This window comes from Gallus gallus, chromosome 5 (genome assembly GCF_016699485.2).
Source record: "Gallus gallus isolate bGalGal1 chromosome 5, bGalGal1.mat.broiler.GRCg7b, whole genome shotgun sequence".
Classification (NCBI taxonomy): domain Eukaryota; kingdom Metazoa; phylum Chordata; class Aves; order Galliformes; family Phasianidae; genus Gallus; species Gallus gallus.
In genome coordinates, this window is record NC_052536.1 from 11,512,286 (window position 1) to 11,530,247 (window position 17,962).

Genomic DNA, 17,962 nt, shown 5'->3' on the forward strand with positions numbered 1-17,962 from the left:
TTCCATAACAGGAAATGGACCTTTGCAGGTGGGTTTGAAAACAAAATCCCACCTGCAGCTGACTTGCACTGTGCTGCATTCTGCAGCAGCACTATCCTTGGGGATGCCTCTGTAGAAACAACCGTGGGCAGGTCTGAGGGGTGAACGGCTTTGTGTTCTGTGATTTCTGAGCATGTGCAAAGATGTTCAAAGAAAAGGCAGGGCTGTCTGGCAGAATGACTGACCATACTTACTACTGAAGGTAAAATCACTTCCGTTGAAAAAAATATGAAAAAGCTGCATTGAATGATATGAACAAGATCAAGGAGGAACACAGCTCTTCATGTTCTAAAGGGAACTTTAGGCTAACATTACTCCACTAGAAGTGTGCAGGAGGGAGAACTATACCTGCAGTTTAAAAGGTTGGCTTGAAAAACTTTTAGAAAAATTAATACATAGTACGATATGACTGTATCTGAATTCAGTCTACTGTAGAATTTGAGAGACAGCTAGCACTGGTACTTTTATTCTGAACAAAGCCACATAAAATGAAATTAAGTGCCTGCACATTTCTGAAAGTTCCAACAAAAACATATTTATAAACGTCTATGTACGTTTTAGGCATCAAAATCAAATCTGTGTTGTCATTTGATGAAAACGAGACAGCTCCATATTGAGTACAGCAGGAAGAAATCCACTGCGAACAACCTTAATGAAGCCACTACCTCCCTCACATTGTAAGATTCACATGAGAGTACAGATATCTTGCTTAGGAACAAATGACATAACACAGAGATCACACATTTCTCATTTAGGTCTATCTGCTGAGATTACTTTTTCCAAAAAGAGACTACAGACTGCTCCCTGGAATTGGACGGTTACTTCGTGAAGTGAGATACTGCCCAGAAGAAATTAGCATGGGGTACACTATTTTTTACTCAATAACCAGTCAAATCAATACTATTTGCCATCTGTTCAGAATGTAATAATGTCTTCTCTATTTTTATAATCTCTAACCACACTGTAATATATTCATGCCACACGTTCTCAGCCTGCTTTGGAAAATGGGCAGTAATCTGAGTTGGATCTTCCAGGCATGCAATGCCATACAAATAACAAAATATAATACCAAATGAGCCAATGCTCACAACTGATTAACTAATTCCTATTCCAGTAACAAGTTATTACATTTGAAGGTTTTGAAATAAACCATTTTATAGGAAGCAAATAAAGCTGATATACTGTTAATCCTGTTTTATCGATAGAGCATGGAATCTCAGAGGAGGGAAACGATTTGTACAAGGTTATCCATTAGACCAAGGGAAGGGCCAGGAATAGAACCCAGATTTCCTGAGCACTGAAGTGACGTGTCAGCGGGGTATATCCTTCCCATCCATAGCTACAACCTTGGAGGAAAGGAAGGGGACAGAAATTTGGAATGAAATAATGTAGGACTGTTCTGTAACACGAATGACTGAAGCTAAGTGTTTGTTTCACCCCAATGAAAGAACTGTAATGAGGATCCTAATGATTTTGGTGACACGTTGCTTCAGCTAAGGCTACACAGCTTGGTGATTACTTGATGAGATCACTCTCCGTGCATCTGTGATAATATGGCACACACCTGGTCAGGCATTAATGTTTTCTTATCAAATTAAGGCAGCACGCAGGTGTGCAGCCTATACCGACCACATCCATCAATCTGATTATAACACTGCACATAATTGAAGCTCTGAAAAGTGACACAAAAAAAATAATCTGTGCCCGTGTTGCCAGCAGCTACAGTGCTAAGATTGTTTCAGCTGCAAGCCCCTTTATGCTTGTTGGACAGATGGCCAAGCTAATGTGATAACAACTGAATTTTACCTTGTGATACTTTGACACATATAGAAGGTATGAAAACACATTCTGACCTTTATGCTGTTTAGAAGTATGTACTTCATAACAAGTGCTATTTAAAAACACAGCCTAGTCAGAACCATCATGTCATCTGCTTTAGTTTAGTATCAGACATTCAAATTACTCTTCTTAATCACATTATGTCATACACAAAAAATTGCAGCCTCGCCGAAATGCAATTATTCCACTCAATAAGGCTCTTCCTAGCTATACTCTGATTCTCTGCTTAGGAAAATTTGCATTTAAGGATATTCTGCAACTTTGGCTCCTGTTCTTGACACCCTCACAAGCCAAAAGGGTCACCCTTCCTCTTTTTCATTTTCCACAGCTATAAAACAGGGAACCTTCCTCCCTTGTACTCCTAAGGGATATGCAGTTCTGAGCAACGTGACTGACATAAACACAAAGGCTAGATAAAAATAATATCTTACAAACACTCAAGGAATTTGTGAGAACAGCTTCACAGAGTCAGTGCAGAAACCATCAGGTAACAATAACCTTCTGCCAATCAGAGTGACTTAGGGTTGTATTGCAACTCAGTTCCAACTGAATCGTTCCCATTTAGTTGGAAATAAAATTGTTTCTTCAGATTCTTCTGCAGTTCATCAAGCTTTATCTACCAGTAATAGCAGGTTAGCTATAAACTGCAGATCTCTCAGCAGCTTGTCAATGTTTACCTACAAATAATTGCATCCCTAAAGGCAAAGTGTAGCCTGCGTAACTACAAATCTAGTAAACAGCCTCATTTAAACAATGTTCACTCACATTGGTCAGATTATTAACTAGAGATGGCACCAATTATCAAAAAATATATTTAGGAGTTGGAATACATTATACAATCTATCATTTAGTGTAAGGGTTACAGGACCAAGCTCTGGAAACAGCTGTTGGACTGTAGTAACATTGTTTCCTCCTTTCATGGTCAAGGCAAAAGTCAGAAGTATAGCTTAGGACAGTCTGGATCTGGCTGTTGGAGTGCAGCTGCTGTGTTGGGAAAGAAGGCCATGACTATCTTCCTCTTGTCAAATCAAGCAATACATAAGCAGGATGCAACTGGGGACTATCCTGAGGTCACTACCACTTATAAAAACATCCTGAATTTCTCATGCACTAAACCTGTACTACGATGGATCACGCATCTAAAAGCGCAGCCAAAGGCCTCTCCTGGTGAGCTGTTATCTCTTTACAGCACTATTCAAGTCCCAGGCTCAGGCCTCAAAGAAATGCCATTCTGTAGCAACACAACATTTCAGTTGATCGCTTCTAATTAAAAAAGTATAATGTTCTAACATTGCTGGAGTGCAGAGTGCCCACCTATTTCATTAGTGGACAGGGATGGCCAGGCTGGACAGGGTTTTGAGCAACCTGATGTAGAGGGAGATGTCACTGCCTATAGCAGTGGGTTGGAAGTAGATGATCTTAAAAAGGTCCCTTCCAATCCAAACCATTCTATGAATATGGTGATTCTATGATGATTCATCCTGTCTAGGGGTTCTTTCTGATGTGCTCATTGCCATTAGGGCAAGGTTTTTACTCTTGAGTGTACACCCACAAAATTCCTGACTGCACAAACAAATTCACAGGATAGATTTTTGCACATTACTATTCAACTCAGGTTGGGTTTTTTGAATAGCACTACCTGCTCCAGGATACGTTGCCAGAGATCTTCTGCATCTCACCAAGTATGGCCAACAACAGAGATGACTTACCACAACCAACTTGTCCTACAATCATCGTTAGCTGACCTACAAGAGAGGGGAGCATATAATGCTTCAGATTTTCCAAATGCTCATGGAACATCATCTTACTCTGTATACTTGACGTCATTTTGTACCTTGAGGGATTCGTATATCGATGTTGGACAACGCTGGAGGACCTTCAGGTGTCCAAGTGAAAAATCCATTTGTGATCTATACCAAGACAGAGCAAAATAAGAAAGAGAAAACCACTTTAGGACTGACTTCTTTTTTCAACAGAGACACCTCCATTGGTTTCATTACACTGAGTATCAGAGCAGCGTTAGCTTTTTCTCAACACAGGAAACAGATTTTCAAGTGACTGATTTTCTAAAGGCCTGTATTCTCTTGTGCTACAATCTTGGAATTCAAGCAAGCACAACAATAAGATAATCGTGGAAAATTCCCAAGGGGAAAACAAAGTTTCTTATTAGGGTTTGTTTTGTTATTTGCAAGATGAGCACACAAAATAAGTGAAATGATTCCAACATGACTAAGTTTCATAGAGGGTCACGGTTTGCTCTCTGCAGAGCACTGAATGTCAGCCTAGACACATTGCAGCATATAATGCAATTATACATTCCAAATTCTGAGATCTGCAGAACTGTCCTCAGAAATTAGATGTTGCTGCCTTTACATTTCCAATGTTGTTTCCTTTATATTTCTGATACGATTCTCAGCTAATCTAGGCTTTGTTAGATGTGAACAACCTTTTCATTTAAAAAGACTAAAAACAAGAAACAAATCTATTCAGGACTCTAACTGGAGATTTCCACTTGATACTGTGAAAAATAGAAAGGAGGAGACAATTTTACAGCTTTACCCTTCTACAGGATTCTCTTCTCTCATTTTTCAGAAGCTCTGAAGCTCTCAGAGCCTTCCAGCAGTATAAGGTACAACATTTTTGATTCAAGAAAAGAGTGAAGTGGGACACTTCTACCCTATCCTCAAATTTTATTTCCACTGGAGAGAAAGCCCTGATGGCTGTATCATCCTGGGAAACAACCTGAAAAATGAGCAAAAGAAAATACAGTGCTCCTCCCTCTAGATTAACAAAAAGAGGCAGACAGTCCTCTCTCTCTCTCAAAAAAAAAAAAAAAAAAAAGCTCTTTCTTGAGCAATGAGCTGCAAAAGCACTTGCTGCAGAAATTCCCTGACCCCAGTGCAGCCTGTGACAATGATGACAGCAGATGGAGCCAAAGATTATGGACAGTTCTCACCTTCCATACAAGATCTTTAAAATTGTTCCTCACAGAGCTTACCATTCTGACCCACTCCTTTCTCATCAGTCCAGGCTGTTCTGATCTAATTATCCTCTCTCCCCATCCCCCATACTCCTGCACTAAAGCAGGATGTCAAGACAACAGCCTCCAGAAAACCCTGAAAGCACTAAACAATTATTATACTTAGTCCTACTGAACCAAAATTACTCATTCTCTTGTGACAGAGATGCAAATGTAATAGCCAACTTCTTAAATAAACAGCATCAACATTGTAACAACCATCAGGATTTTTATTAATTCTGGTCATTACTATAGCTGATCGAGAGCATCAGTCTTCCAACTGGTAGGAGCAATTTTAATTTGCCTTCAAAGAAGTGAGAAATTCTTGTAATGAAAAGAGGACATTAAATATCACAAACAGAAATTTGCTGAGTTAAATTCTGAAGGATATACACAAGTAATCACAATATGAAGGTTAGCAAGCAATGGTTAAAATGGAAAGGCATAAAAAAAGAAAGGTGGAGGTTAATCTGTTTACGACTACAAGCATCTGACAGCTTGAGATCAAAGACTGGATCTCGAATTTGAAACTCTTACTGGAATACAAAAGTGACTATTCATGTGCTATAGTAACAGTGTTATTACAGTGACCTTCATATCACCTTTACACAAAAATCATCCGCTTCTGTGATGTTAATTGGTCTTCTTGTGTGAGAGGTGTAATTGTTCCAGTCCTCCCTGGCAGGCCTCTTGCGGTTAACCACTTTGAGTGGCTGTGAAAAAACAGAAAGGCAGCAATAACGATAATTGGTGGCAGCACCAGCAAGGCATCCTAAGCACAAGCAAGCATGTTGCCACCTATACGTTAGAGGGTGTTGAAGCAAGTTTTTAATAATTGCGGTAATAACCAGCAGGAGAGAGAAAAGCAAAAAATTTACTCTGGGTAAAAGTCACTCTAGTCATTTCACCTGCAATTAAACATTATTACTCACCACTGCCTGATATTTGCTCTGAGCGTCTGCACTTCTTAGCTCTGGACATTTATCATGTTCTTCAATCTCATCACTTGACAGGAATTCACTCAGTTTCTGCACACTGAAGGGAAAAATAGAATTACAGCTTGAACCAGAATACAGCACTTCCATTCACTGCAACGAGCATCCCTTCTAGTACCTCACTCACTGTTTGTTGTGTTTTTTTGTTTTCAATTTGTTACAAGCCTACGAAAACACTCAGTGAGATGTTACTGCACCAAAACTGAGAAGATGTGCTCAATTGTTTTATAAGAGCTATCACTTTATAGTGGTTTCTGCAGAGGCTTCTCAGGCCTTTCAATTTCCAATGCCATCAGAGGTTACACAAGATTTTCTCAGGCACTTGTGATGGAGACTAGCCCCAGCAGTAGCTGGTTTTGAAGCCATGTATTGATGTAGCATTTGTCGTGTGTACTACTGAAGCATTGCACAGACAGTTCTTCCAAACAAAGGCTAGGAATCATGAAATCTGCATAGCATGAGGTAGCATGGAAAAGGAGTATACTTTCAGAGAAGAAAGCGTTCAGTAGGTGAGATATAAAGTAACACACAAACTTTCCCCATGCAGTTTTTTAATTAGCTAAGAGAAAGTGTGCCTTTATTATGACATTTAACAGATCACGACATCATTTTGATCTCTTTGTATGACTGTAAAATTTATGTCTAACCTACTTACAGAACAAGAAAACGAAATTTGTTGACTTGCACAGATTTAACTCTGAACTCAGTGGTAAAGGGGCTGGAAATAAGATAACCATCAGTACCCAAAATCATATGGTACAAGAAGGCTTTAAATTCTTAAAAACATATCTACAGAGGACAACTGAAATAACTGATTTCAATACTTTGCCTTAGGCTAATTGCACTACAGTACAATGAGATGTGCTGACCTGTTGGCGTCCAAATACATATATTATTTATTTTTCATTCCTCTACTTGGGATTCTTTCTTTATAAGGAGACTTAGTTTCTTCGACAAGCCTCGTGAGATACCCCGATGGTGACAAAACAGTGCTTGGACAAAGGTTTTAGGAGATCACCTAAGTCAGACTCCCTGAACAGTTAGTGTGTGTCCTGCAAGGAGAGATCGTGCCCAGCTGGGAAGTGCCTAGTGAAGAAGTTGTTCTGTAGGTTTTTGATCATTCTGCTCACTTGGATAACTGCAGCTATCTGAGCACTGAGAGATACAGTGAGTGGATTTGGGTACAACTGGTATTACATTCTAAGAGATATAAGAGAGAAAGAGGAACTAATTGGAATGGGACAAGAGGAATAATAAGTAACTCAAGCCTGATTCTAGACCACAGTTTCTTAGTGTGAAGGTCTATTACCTCAAAGGAAGAGATGAGAAGCCTGTCTCTAGAAGTTCACACAGGGCTTGGAATGCCCTTGCCTCTTTTTTTCAATGAACCAGATGTTAAACAGAACATTTTTAATGTCCTTAAATGGACCAAAATGATGATCTAGCCACCACCTACATGGAACTGGGACTCAGCAGCAGATGAATTCCTTACAGGCATACGTTACCATCTGAGTAATTGCTCTAAAATTGAAAAAAAGCAGATACAGAAGACCCCTGCTTATCTTCTCCCGGACAAAAAAGGAAGGAAGAGAAGACAAAATGTATCCTTGCAACAAACACCCAAACAATACCATGTCTTTATTAAGCTATTTGATAGTTTTGATGGTGTTCTCTGCTCTCTGGTTTTACATCATGTTTGCTGTACTCTGAACACCAAAATTTTTCTCTGCAAGCAACCTGCCTAATGTTCTTCTTAAATCTGGTATTGCTACTTCCAAGATAATAATTGAGGAAATACAGTGACAGACAGCTGTGAGCAAATCTTCTGTTAGAGGCATCAACTCATACTTCTGGGTGCCTCACCACTGTACACTCAAAGAATAAAAATAAAGAAAAAATGCTCTCTGCAGAGCTCCAACTGACACAGCAATTTCACCAGAATTCCAATATCTCCAGTGGGAATCTTATTTTTAAGCCCCACACTAGACATATGGATTAAAACAGTTATTTACACAGCTGACTGAAAAAGCAGTTTCATATTAAAACCAGCAAGATACATAATGTCACTCTTACTACTTGATCTTTTCTGATAGAAAACTCTACACTGTTTCCTCGGTCCTTGAAGACTTCACATGTAAGAAATAAATCAACTGACTGTTTAAAATGCACAGACTTTAACAGCAGTTCCCTCTCTCAACTGGGAGCAAATACCCAAGTATCCCAAGGTTGGAAATTTTGCAGCATCCTTACATGGAACATAAGCTTTAAATCTCTTCTACCACTGCAATGAATCACACCATTCCTCCGAGTGTCACTGAAAACCCACAGTGATGTTTTGCAGCTAGGCCACTATCTTTTTATCACACTACACGTGTGAGTTCATTTGTGGAGATTCTTGTCTTTAAGAGCATCTGGCATTAGAGATTCTAGCCAATATTAACAAAGCAGTGACTGTGAAGTGCCCAAGATGCAAAGCCAGTAACACATTCTTAATATCATTTTACAGGCTTGTTCCACTTCTGGATCATCTTCTGCATCACTCAGCCAATTCCTTTCTGCTGTTGCAGGACAAGCTGTCTTGTACACTTGCTGAACACACTTAGAATATCTGAGCCTAATGAAAGCTAAGTAATAGCTTCGTGAAGTTAATTACCTTTATCTGATCTTATTGATTAGCTACTTATTAGCAGCAAGGTGTAACAGCAAGGCATAGTTACAGCAAGTAAACATTAGTTGTGCTCAACAAGTACAAACACCACTTTCCAGCATCCATTTTACCAGGATATTTAAGCAAGCGCATGTTTGTACGGGCTGAAAATATCTGGCATTTGCTTCCAAGGAACTGCACTGACTGTTGGGGAATGCAGAAGACACATCCAGAGCAGCACCAGTAGCACTAGTGAGCAATGTGCTCCATAGCATTAGGTGAACCACTAAGACAACGACAGCCAGGAAGACAGGGTTCCTGTCTACTTTGGTGCACAGTTTTTACTGGGGACTCCTGCCTGTGCTGTAAATGGCAGGGCAATAGCCTGCCAACAAAAAGATAACTAAAGAATCACTCGTGAACAACTCTTGGCTAGCAGTTAATTCTTGCTGACACTAATCATTTTAGCACTGATTTGTGGCATTACCAGGCACAGAACTCAATGAAACACACAAAAAAATCCTTCCACAAATCAAAATAAATGACCATTACCAGCACGAGTCCCTTGATACTTATCTGGCTGTGCTCTTAGCATGACAATTTGCCACAGCTCTAGGGGCTACCACTGTGCCTGCAAAGCATTTCATGCCAGCTGCTGACACTCTCAGATTTCACACTTGTTAAGGGAGTGGAGACAGCTGTGACTTCGCACAGTCAGGGAATTCTTAAACAGTGAGGGCAATCTCACCTTCCTGCTGTAGTCTCCTTTCCATCTCCAGTGGCACAAAGACAATTAAGCTAGGCTGGTATCCAGTATCTGTCCAACACTTTAGGCAAGATTTTAGACAGCTATATTTAAGATCACAAAGCAGTGTAATAAAGTAAGAAGCCCATACTGTCCATCTTGCCTTTATGTTGGGTAGAGTTGCACTGAACACGATAAGTATTAGGAGTTGGGGTTTTTGCTGTTGTTGTTTCAAACACAAAGCTGCTGATAATCAAAGACAAATTCCTAGTGAACACCAGTTTTACTGAGAAAAATACTCAAGTACTGGTTATTATTTCAGGTGTTGAATGCTAAAGCTAACCGCGTTCATAAGAAAGTTAAAATTCATCCAGTTTAGAGTAGACATTCTGTTATTTGCTTACTGCCACACCTAATGTTGTCATTTTTGCATCCACAGTGTTATGGTTTGGTTTTGTTTGCTTGTTTTAAGCCCAACTCTTTAGTAACAGGCCACCAACATGCAGAGGTGGTGGGAAAGCAAAGCCTAAGTAATGCACACTGAAACACACGCTCTCCTGTGATCATCTTCACACGCTTCATGGAGAAGGAATCAATTGGGTGGTTAACAGAACCACACCCTCAGTGAGTTTTCACCTCCTTTCTTGTGACCACATATATGTCATATGTGGTACCAACACAGCTCAGCCTATTCTATACAATAAATTAGTAACGGCAGACCACAAAACACTGCTTGTGACAATTGTACCAGTGAAGAACTTGGCCTGCATGCTACAGCCAAGGACATTATGTAAGGCACAAGGTAAGGAAGCAACTTAGAGTGATCACTGATAAATAATCCCAGTGTTATTTCTAAAATAACAATTGCAAAATGAGCTGTAGTCCAAGAAGTGGGAGCAAAGGTATTCAATTTACAGTTCTCACCTTACTAATGCTTTGACAGTAGATCTAACCACACTGGAGAGCAGGAACAATGGAGACACAAGGATGTGAAACAGGGAGATGGAGGCAAATGCCACAGATGGAGAGAAGTCAGCCCTTCTTGTCAGATGAGCGTGGACCACAAATGTCTATAAAGATATAGACATTATCATCAGTATTTAGTCATAAAGAAGGAAAAAGCACGAAGACTTCAAATTCCACAAGCATTCTGTTTACTGTCTCTTATTTAAGAGCCTTTATATCCTCTTAACAGTTTAGAAGAGTGCTGCACACCCCTTGTTGCCTCTGGATCCAGATGTAAGTGAACATCTTCCATTTTCTCCCAGTGGAAATGCAAACGTCTATCAGGCTTGCATCTTTTCCTTCTTCCTCATCTCTATATCAGTGATACTTGAAAATGTGGTTGCAATTAACATTACTTAGAGAAGTCTATACTTACTATAAGTACAGCTGCAATTGGTATTGCTGCATTCATAAAGACTGTGAAGGAAAACGTAGACATGTTTAGACTATTTCCATTCAGACAAGGTAAATGTTAAAATACTACTAGTTGCTTTATAATGATATTTTCCATGTTTGAAATAGGAAAAATACACAATTATACACAGAATTGTTCTAAATACCTTCAGTTTATTTTTCCAGTTACCACAAAACTAATCTCTTCAGTTACACAGAACCCAGCAGTGCAATCTAGATGAGATGAGCAATGTATGGATTTTAAAGCGCATTCAGCTCACATATAGATCAAGCATGGGACACCTGCAGGAGGACTGAGTTGGTTATGAGGTCTGGCAAGCTGCTTGAGTGCTTCACAGTGCAAGGAAGGGAGATCCAGGAGAAGCTGTGCAGGTCATACCACTGGGGCTGCCATGGATGCTGGCTACTTCAGATGGGAACCTGCACAAGACCTCATGCTTCCACACAAACTCTACAGGAAGTTGACCAAGGTGGATTATGCTATTTGGTTAGGCATAACGACACCGGTTTTGTTAGGCTTCCTACTTTGATTATGACCATCCTCAGGAGATTGATAGAAGTTCTAACAGTATACAAGTATGGCAGAGCTTTGATTTCAGATGGGCCTTGAGTTAGTAAAATGCAAACAATGAACCTGTTCTCCCCTGTCCTGAAACAGTGTTTGTCTCGGTACCCTGGATTATCTTACCATAACTACTCATACATCGCAGCATTTACAGTTTATTAAACAGATGGAGGGGGAGAAGCAAGCAAATAACGTTTGCGTACAGGGATCTTTTTAAGATGGGGAAGGAATATGGGTTAGCAATGCAGTAATAACCATCCACTCATGTTTTATGTTGAAATGCAAACTATCCTACAAGCACAGAGAGCTCAGGATCCCCCAAGAGAAAAATCTAGTCTTGTAGGTCAATGAAAATCTCCACTTAATATCAATGGAATTCAGTGAGATCAAGATCCTGCCCTCTTACTCACATGATCACTTGGCAGAGAAGTCAGACAACTGCACATCTCTTGGAAAAATGAAAGCAAATGATACTAACTAGACTGGAAGTTACTTTCCCAAGTAATTGTTTCTCCTTTATTAGTCTAGAAGGTTTTAGTACAGGTAGCTTGTAGCCTTTGAATACTTCCTGCTGAAGTTTCCAATTCATTAATATCTCACAGATTATATGAGTATGTACATGAGTTCTTCAGTATGACTTGACTGCCTGGTAGAGCTTCAATGCAAAGGCATTGATAGCTTGATATCACATGATACATTGGATTGTGCAGGAGGAATAAAAAAAAGATAAACATTAACAAAGGCTTCTATCTGAATGTTTTATTATAGGAAAGAACATTACTGGCTTGAGCTAGCCTGTGAAATGCTTCTCCCTTAAAAGCTTTTCTTCAGAAAAGCTAATACTATGAAGCTTTGATCTGACTTTCTATTTTGGGCTTATTTCCCGTACAGGCAAAATTCTACTTAAAGAAGTGGAACGTCTGACTAAATAGAAAGTGAGGAGTATGGGATCAGAGCCTAAAGCGACCAAAACGATCAACAGAGAAATGGTAAACTCATTAACAGCTAATAATGCAGTAGTCCTTTAGCTGAACAGTGGATTAAGAATGAAAAAGACTTACTAGATATGGAGGTATAAAGGGCAAAAGACTTGAGGCTAGTCATTTCCTTTTGTCTGGTTTCCTCCACACTGCTGTGAAAGATGTGTTCCCAAGCGTAGAGTTTAAGAAGCTTAATGCCTCGAAGCATCTCATTTGTCTTCTTCAGTCTCTCATTGGAGTACTCCTGCAACATTGGCATACACATTTACTTCAAGAGTATAATTAAAGCACCTGGCCCTTAAACATGAGAATCACAAAAAATTGTATGCAGCCTCTTGTAATCAGTCAATTCTCTTCTATTTGCTATTTCTATGGACACTGTTTATTTGGATGTTCTGTTGTTCTTTGCAAAGGTGAGATTCCTACAGTGAAGCTCACCTTGCAAAGCTGAGAGCTTGAGTGGAAAGCCAATTGGCTTGTACTCCTAGTTCACATACCTTGTTCTGAAAATTTTACTCTTCTGAAAGCTTTCTGATCACTTGCAAGGCACCCTCTCATGACTTCATCTGCCAAGCACATTGGTTGGATTTTCAATAGGCACTCTGAATATGTACAGAGGAGATCAGAACAAGCAGGCAAGCTACAACTGGGCACACTGCTCTGCCAAATCAATATGAAGTGGAAACAATGGTGCCAAACTTCAAAGCAGCCAGGCTGCATTAGCAAGAAGCTGTGATTCTGTAGGGAGCCTTGACTCTGAGCAGGGACACTTGGCTTTGGCGCTACAGTGCACTGTAGTTACTCCGCTTCCAGTTTTCAGGCAGGCTCAATGATCTTTGTGCTGCACTTCACTGCACGGTGCAGACAATCGAATCACAACATACTCTTCTCCCATCTGCAGGAACTTCTAGGCAATGCTGACACTCTGCTTGGATGATACAGGGATGAATGCTGTCTACATTACTAGAAAGGTGTATACTGTTGATGCAAAGGCATTACTTTCCTCACAGGAAGGTGCACAAGCTTCTCATTACACTTTATTTGTTTCAGAAGAGACTTCAACAACCACATCCTGCTGTCCAGCATCATTACAGGTTCATAAGTCCTCCTTGGCATTACAACAGTTATCAAACATGGGGAAAATGTTCAGAACAGGTGGACAAGGCAACTTTCTCAGCAGCGATACAAGCAATTCAGGGAAGTGAGGAACCAAGACACAACTCATGACTAAGCAGATCTCAAAGCTCCCCAGCTGAGGAACACGCTGTGAGAGATAGGACCATTAGTTAAATAAGTTACACCCATAGATTTCCACATCCACAGTGTATCTGTGGCTTGAGGTTGAATACAGCTTTCCTACTTGCTTGGACAGATTGTCCTGCATGATTCATTTATTTGGGCATCATCTGACTGCACAAAGTCATTTCAGTCAATGATCACCGATCACTTATATTTGCAAGACAGAAAGATCTTAATTTTTTCCTGTTAAGCAAACACATACTGGCTGAAAAATACAAACCTCAAGACAAATTTCATCTTTACTGCTTGTCAATTTTTCACATTCTTGCATTTCAGATTCTTGAACATTGCATGCTGTTTGAGAATCAGTTTTTGGTTAATTTCACGCCATCAGCTTTGTAGTTCTAAACACAGGCCAAAGCATAAAGACCAGAGGTGAAATTAATACCATATGCAAGTGTGAGGACACTTACCAACGTGCTTCTCTGGGCCTGCGAGAGTTTTGTTGCTACAAAGTACTGAACAGGCGCAAGTACTATGATTACTGCTGCTCCAATTAAGGCACTGATTCCTAGAAGGTAGTAGAGGAGAAGAACTCCTACAATTATCTATTGGGAGAAAAGAGAGTGAGTGAAAGACTTGGACTGACAGGCAGCACACTCAAACCACCACCACTGCAGCCAGTCCTACCCCCAAACATCCTACGTTCTGCATCACTGTCACAGTTTGATCAGTCAAAATATTCTGTCAAAGGATTAAATATGCCTAGAGTAGTCCTCCCCAGCTTGTGGATTCTGTGACTTTAATCACACACTGCAAAACAATTAGAAAACTCCAGATAGCGACATACTTTTATTTTTCACGGACCCCCTGTAAGAAATAGTAGAAAAAGATGTACAGATTTGTATATCCTTTATAACAATGTCCACAGCTACTTAAAATAATTTTACTTAAAAATAAGAACATTAAGATATTTAAATAAGTTATTTTAAAATGCTTCTAAGTAATACATCAAGCTATTCCCTTCACATTTACTACTAAATATTCTCAATTGACCAGATAACATAGCATCCTTCTTTGACATTTAAGCCTTTGTACACCCAGGGAAGAATCTTCCTTTTCCAATATGATTGGAACCCACTAATCTACAACAGATAGGAATTCTACAAAGAATTTGCTTACTATAGAAACTAAAACGCAATACCATTAAAATGCAACTGATATATTTTAAATGTTAACTGCCTTCAAAGTTCATGACATTATTGCTGAGGAGTACCCAAAAAAGTAACATCATAGCTGTATTAGTCAGAATCCCCAATTCAGATAAACAAACTTCACATGAGTTGTTTTAAGGATGCATAGTACCAGACAGGCAAAGAATGTTTAAAAAGGGTAAGGAAAAAACATTGTCTTTGGATAAATAAGGATTTGGAGAGCAAGACAGAGTCTTGTTCTCTGGAAAGATATGCACAAGCTGCTCATGTTAATTACCACTAGTCTAATGTTTGACTCCTGAATGATCTGAAGCATTGACACTCCATTATATAAAATATGGTAATAGCTAATAAATTAGTCAGATCACAAGACACAGTAATAGAAATTTAATTGAATACATCGTTACCTTTAATTAAAAATAATAATTTGGAAATTTCCACAAAGCATTATCTATGACTCCTAATACATTTGCATACTCATATAACCCATATGAAAACACAATTTTCCATCATTCCAGAGTTCAGCAATCATAAGCCGATCATTTCCCATATATATTCATGTCAAATGGGTGCTTCCATGAAGAAAAACAGTATACATACTTCACCCACTTCTGTATCAACACTATGAATTCAAGATGCACAGAGAAAAAAAAAAAAAGCTTTTCATAGCAATCTTTTGATGCCTATCTGCTGATGAACTAAATGCAAATCTTAAAATGAGTCACAGTGCTTAATTAGGAAATACGCTGCGTCACAGACATAAGATTCTATTGTATATATTGTACAAATCTAGTAATGGTTAAAAGATAATTTAAAAATCTTCATGTGATGAACGAGTGAGCAATCTGCTTCCCAGTGTAGTTAGGGATTTCATGAGTGTATGAAACCAACAAACACATGCAAGGACCCCACAAGATGGTTCTGGAAGATTCTGGAAGAGCTCCCTTCCAGAACATGAATTGTCTTTGGAGATCAAGATATTAATTCCCAACTGATTCTCCATGGACAGACAACTAGGCACTCAAATTACAGGAAAGCACTGAATAGCATACAGTCAATAGACACCCAAAAATACAAAGTCTACGTGGAAGAGCGACTTCTTGATTTACTGCTACCCCATCACTGGTTGGGTGCCAAGGTCATTGTGGGACACACTAGTTCTAGAAACACAAGCTCAGCTTCTCACAAGCAAGGGGAAGCTACAGTAGCTACTGGATCTAGAGGGAGTTGTTAGCTCAGTTTATTTTTGTTGAAAGGGTCAATCTTTGCAATAAAATTTATACGTTTTCAGTAGACCCCAGTTCAATTTTCTCTTTTATACCAAAAAGGTTTTCACCTAGGACAATATATTTGTCATGTGTGCAACAAAGATACATTCTCAATAAAAGTACATAGATAGAAGTATCTGAAAAGTACTGAAATCTGTAAATGTTAATGCAAGTGCTTCTAGACTTGTCATACACACACTACAAGGCTAAGAATAAGCATTAAGTGGTAACATTTGAACTGCTAGAGGATAGTATCTGTCAGATGGGAAGGCTCTCATCAGTATTTCTGAGAAGGTAACAATCCTATTTTTTAACAATTCTGTCATGAAATGCTTTGCTCACCTTTCATCAAAATCCCAAAGCTCTTATCTGCCAGAGACATACACCGTGAACTAGAAACTCGGTGATACCTCTGATTACTTTTAAAAAATAAAAGAAATCCATGGTCCAGTGATTGTATTATTGAAGATATCAAGCACTTATAAGCAGAAATTGCTTTGTGGCCAGTTTTTAAAGAGATAAGTTATAATTTCGTTAGTACTGTAAACTGTCTCTGCCAATAAACCAAAGATATGAGAACACAGGATTCTTTAAAATAATCCCAGTGGAATCAAACACAAGCGCTTATAAAATGGAAGGGGGAAAAAGCCTTTACAGGGGGCTCCTTTTGCTCCCAGGGTTTGAGTAAAATCTAGTGAGGGCTTCTTTCAAGTAACAAGCATCCTCAAGCCTCTTTTCAATTGCTGCTTCTCGTTCTTGCCTGTTCTACTGGGATTCAGAAGGTAAATGATTGCAATATATTCCAGTTAACTCCCCTGACATAATAAACAACAGAATAGTAATAATATAAGCTACTGCACATTATAAATTCTTGTTACAAATGCACAGCATACTTGGCAGCAGACAAGATGAGGACCCTAATAAAATCTTCAATATCTAAAGTCCTCTCACAGATATGGATTATGATACCTATATACAATGTCTATAGATATTAATAGCTTCAAGACTTTTTTCAAGTTTCAAATTCAGAAGCAAACAATCATTACAAATCAACGTACATTAATAACTAAAAGACATGCTTACCTGTACAGGCATAGCCCAAAGGTTAGGGCAGAGGAAAAAGAACCACATCAACTGGTTTGCGTCTATGGCAACCAAGTTACAGATCTGGCCTGCAGTCATCTCCCCCATAGACATGTTAGAAGTTGAAAGCTGCATAATCTTATTATATATTTTTGTCTGGAAGATAGATGAAATATTATTCGCATACAGAAATAAAATAAGATTTTCAATTCAAATTAAAAGACAAGTATCATCCAGGATGTCAAGGGAACCAAAATCCTCAGGAACTTGAATGAAAATAGGTTAAGTTTTGCCTTTAGTGTTATGATGAAAAATTTTAAGCTAGTATCCTATTGCTTGCCCACAGGAAGCACAGTGAACAATTAGGTACATAACTGTTGTCTAAATACTCCCTTTTTGCACCCCTGGGGATCATTAAGAGAATGAAACTACATTCCTGGTTTAGAGTTGAGAATATTCTTATATTTTCACTAGAAAGCCTAGTCCCATAGCAAACATTAATTCACAGGCAAATAACATAACAGGTCTGATTCTATACTGAATGAGTTACCTTAGTATAGAACCAGTCACCATGTATAAACAACAACAATACCTTAGTACACAACAATGAAAGGGCACTTTCACCAGCTTGTTAGCTAAAAGGCTGCACAATCACGCTTTACAGTCATGGAATTTTACTGATAGATGGCACCTTGACTCAGAAAATGCCTTCTGATTGAGTGCCAACTATCCAGCATGAAGCATGAAGTCATACTGGGCATGTGGAACACGTGCAGATTCATACATGGAAATAAAAGAGACAAAAGCTGTAAAGAAACCGAAAAATTATAGAAAAAATAATTTATTATTAAATATTGGCTGCGAGAGTGCCATTAACGTTAAGTAAGCTGCTTCAAATGATGCCTAAAAA

General features: G+C 39.0%; 1 protein-coding gene across 1 annotated transcript in view; it reads right to left on the bottom strand.

Moving 5' to 3' along the window:
• ABCC8 (ATP binding cassette subfamily C member 8) overlaps positions 1-17,962 on the bottom strand; it is a 65,099-nt gene that overhangs the window by 29,329 nt on the left and 17,808 nt on the right. Inside the window, 9 exon segments of the mRNA XM_040701357.2 lie at positions 3,518-3,623; positions 3,713-3,788; positions 5,500-5,610; positions 5,830-5,932; positions 10,209-10,354; positions 10,666-10,706; positions 12,330-12,492; positions 13,961-14,095; positions 17,053-17,208. Of these exon segments, the coding sequence (XP_040557291.1) occupies positions 3,518-3,623; positions 3,713-3,788; positions 5,500-5,610; positions 5,830-5,932; positions 10,209-10,354; positions 10,666-10,706; positions 12,330-12,492; positions 13,961-14,095; positions 17,053-17,208 (1,037 nt within the window).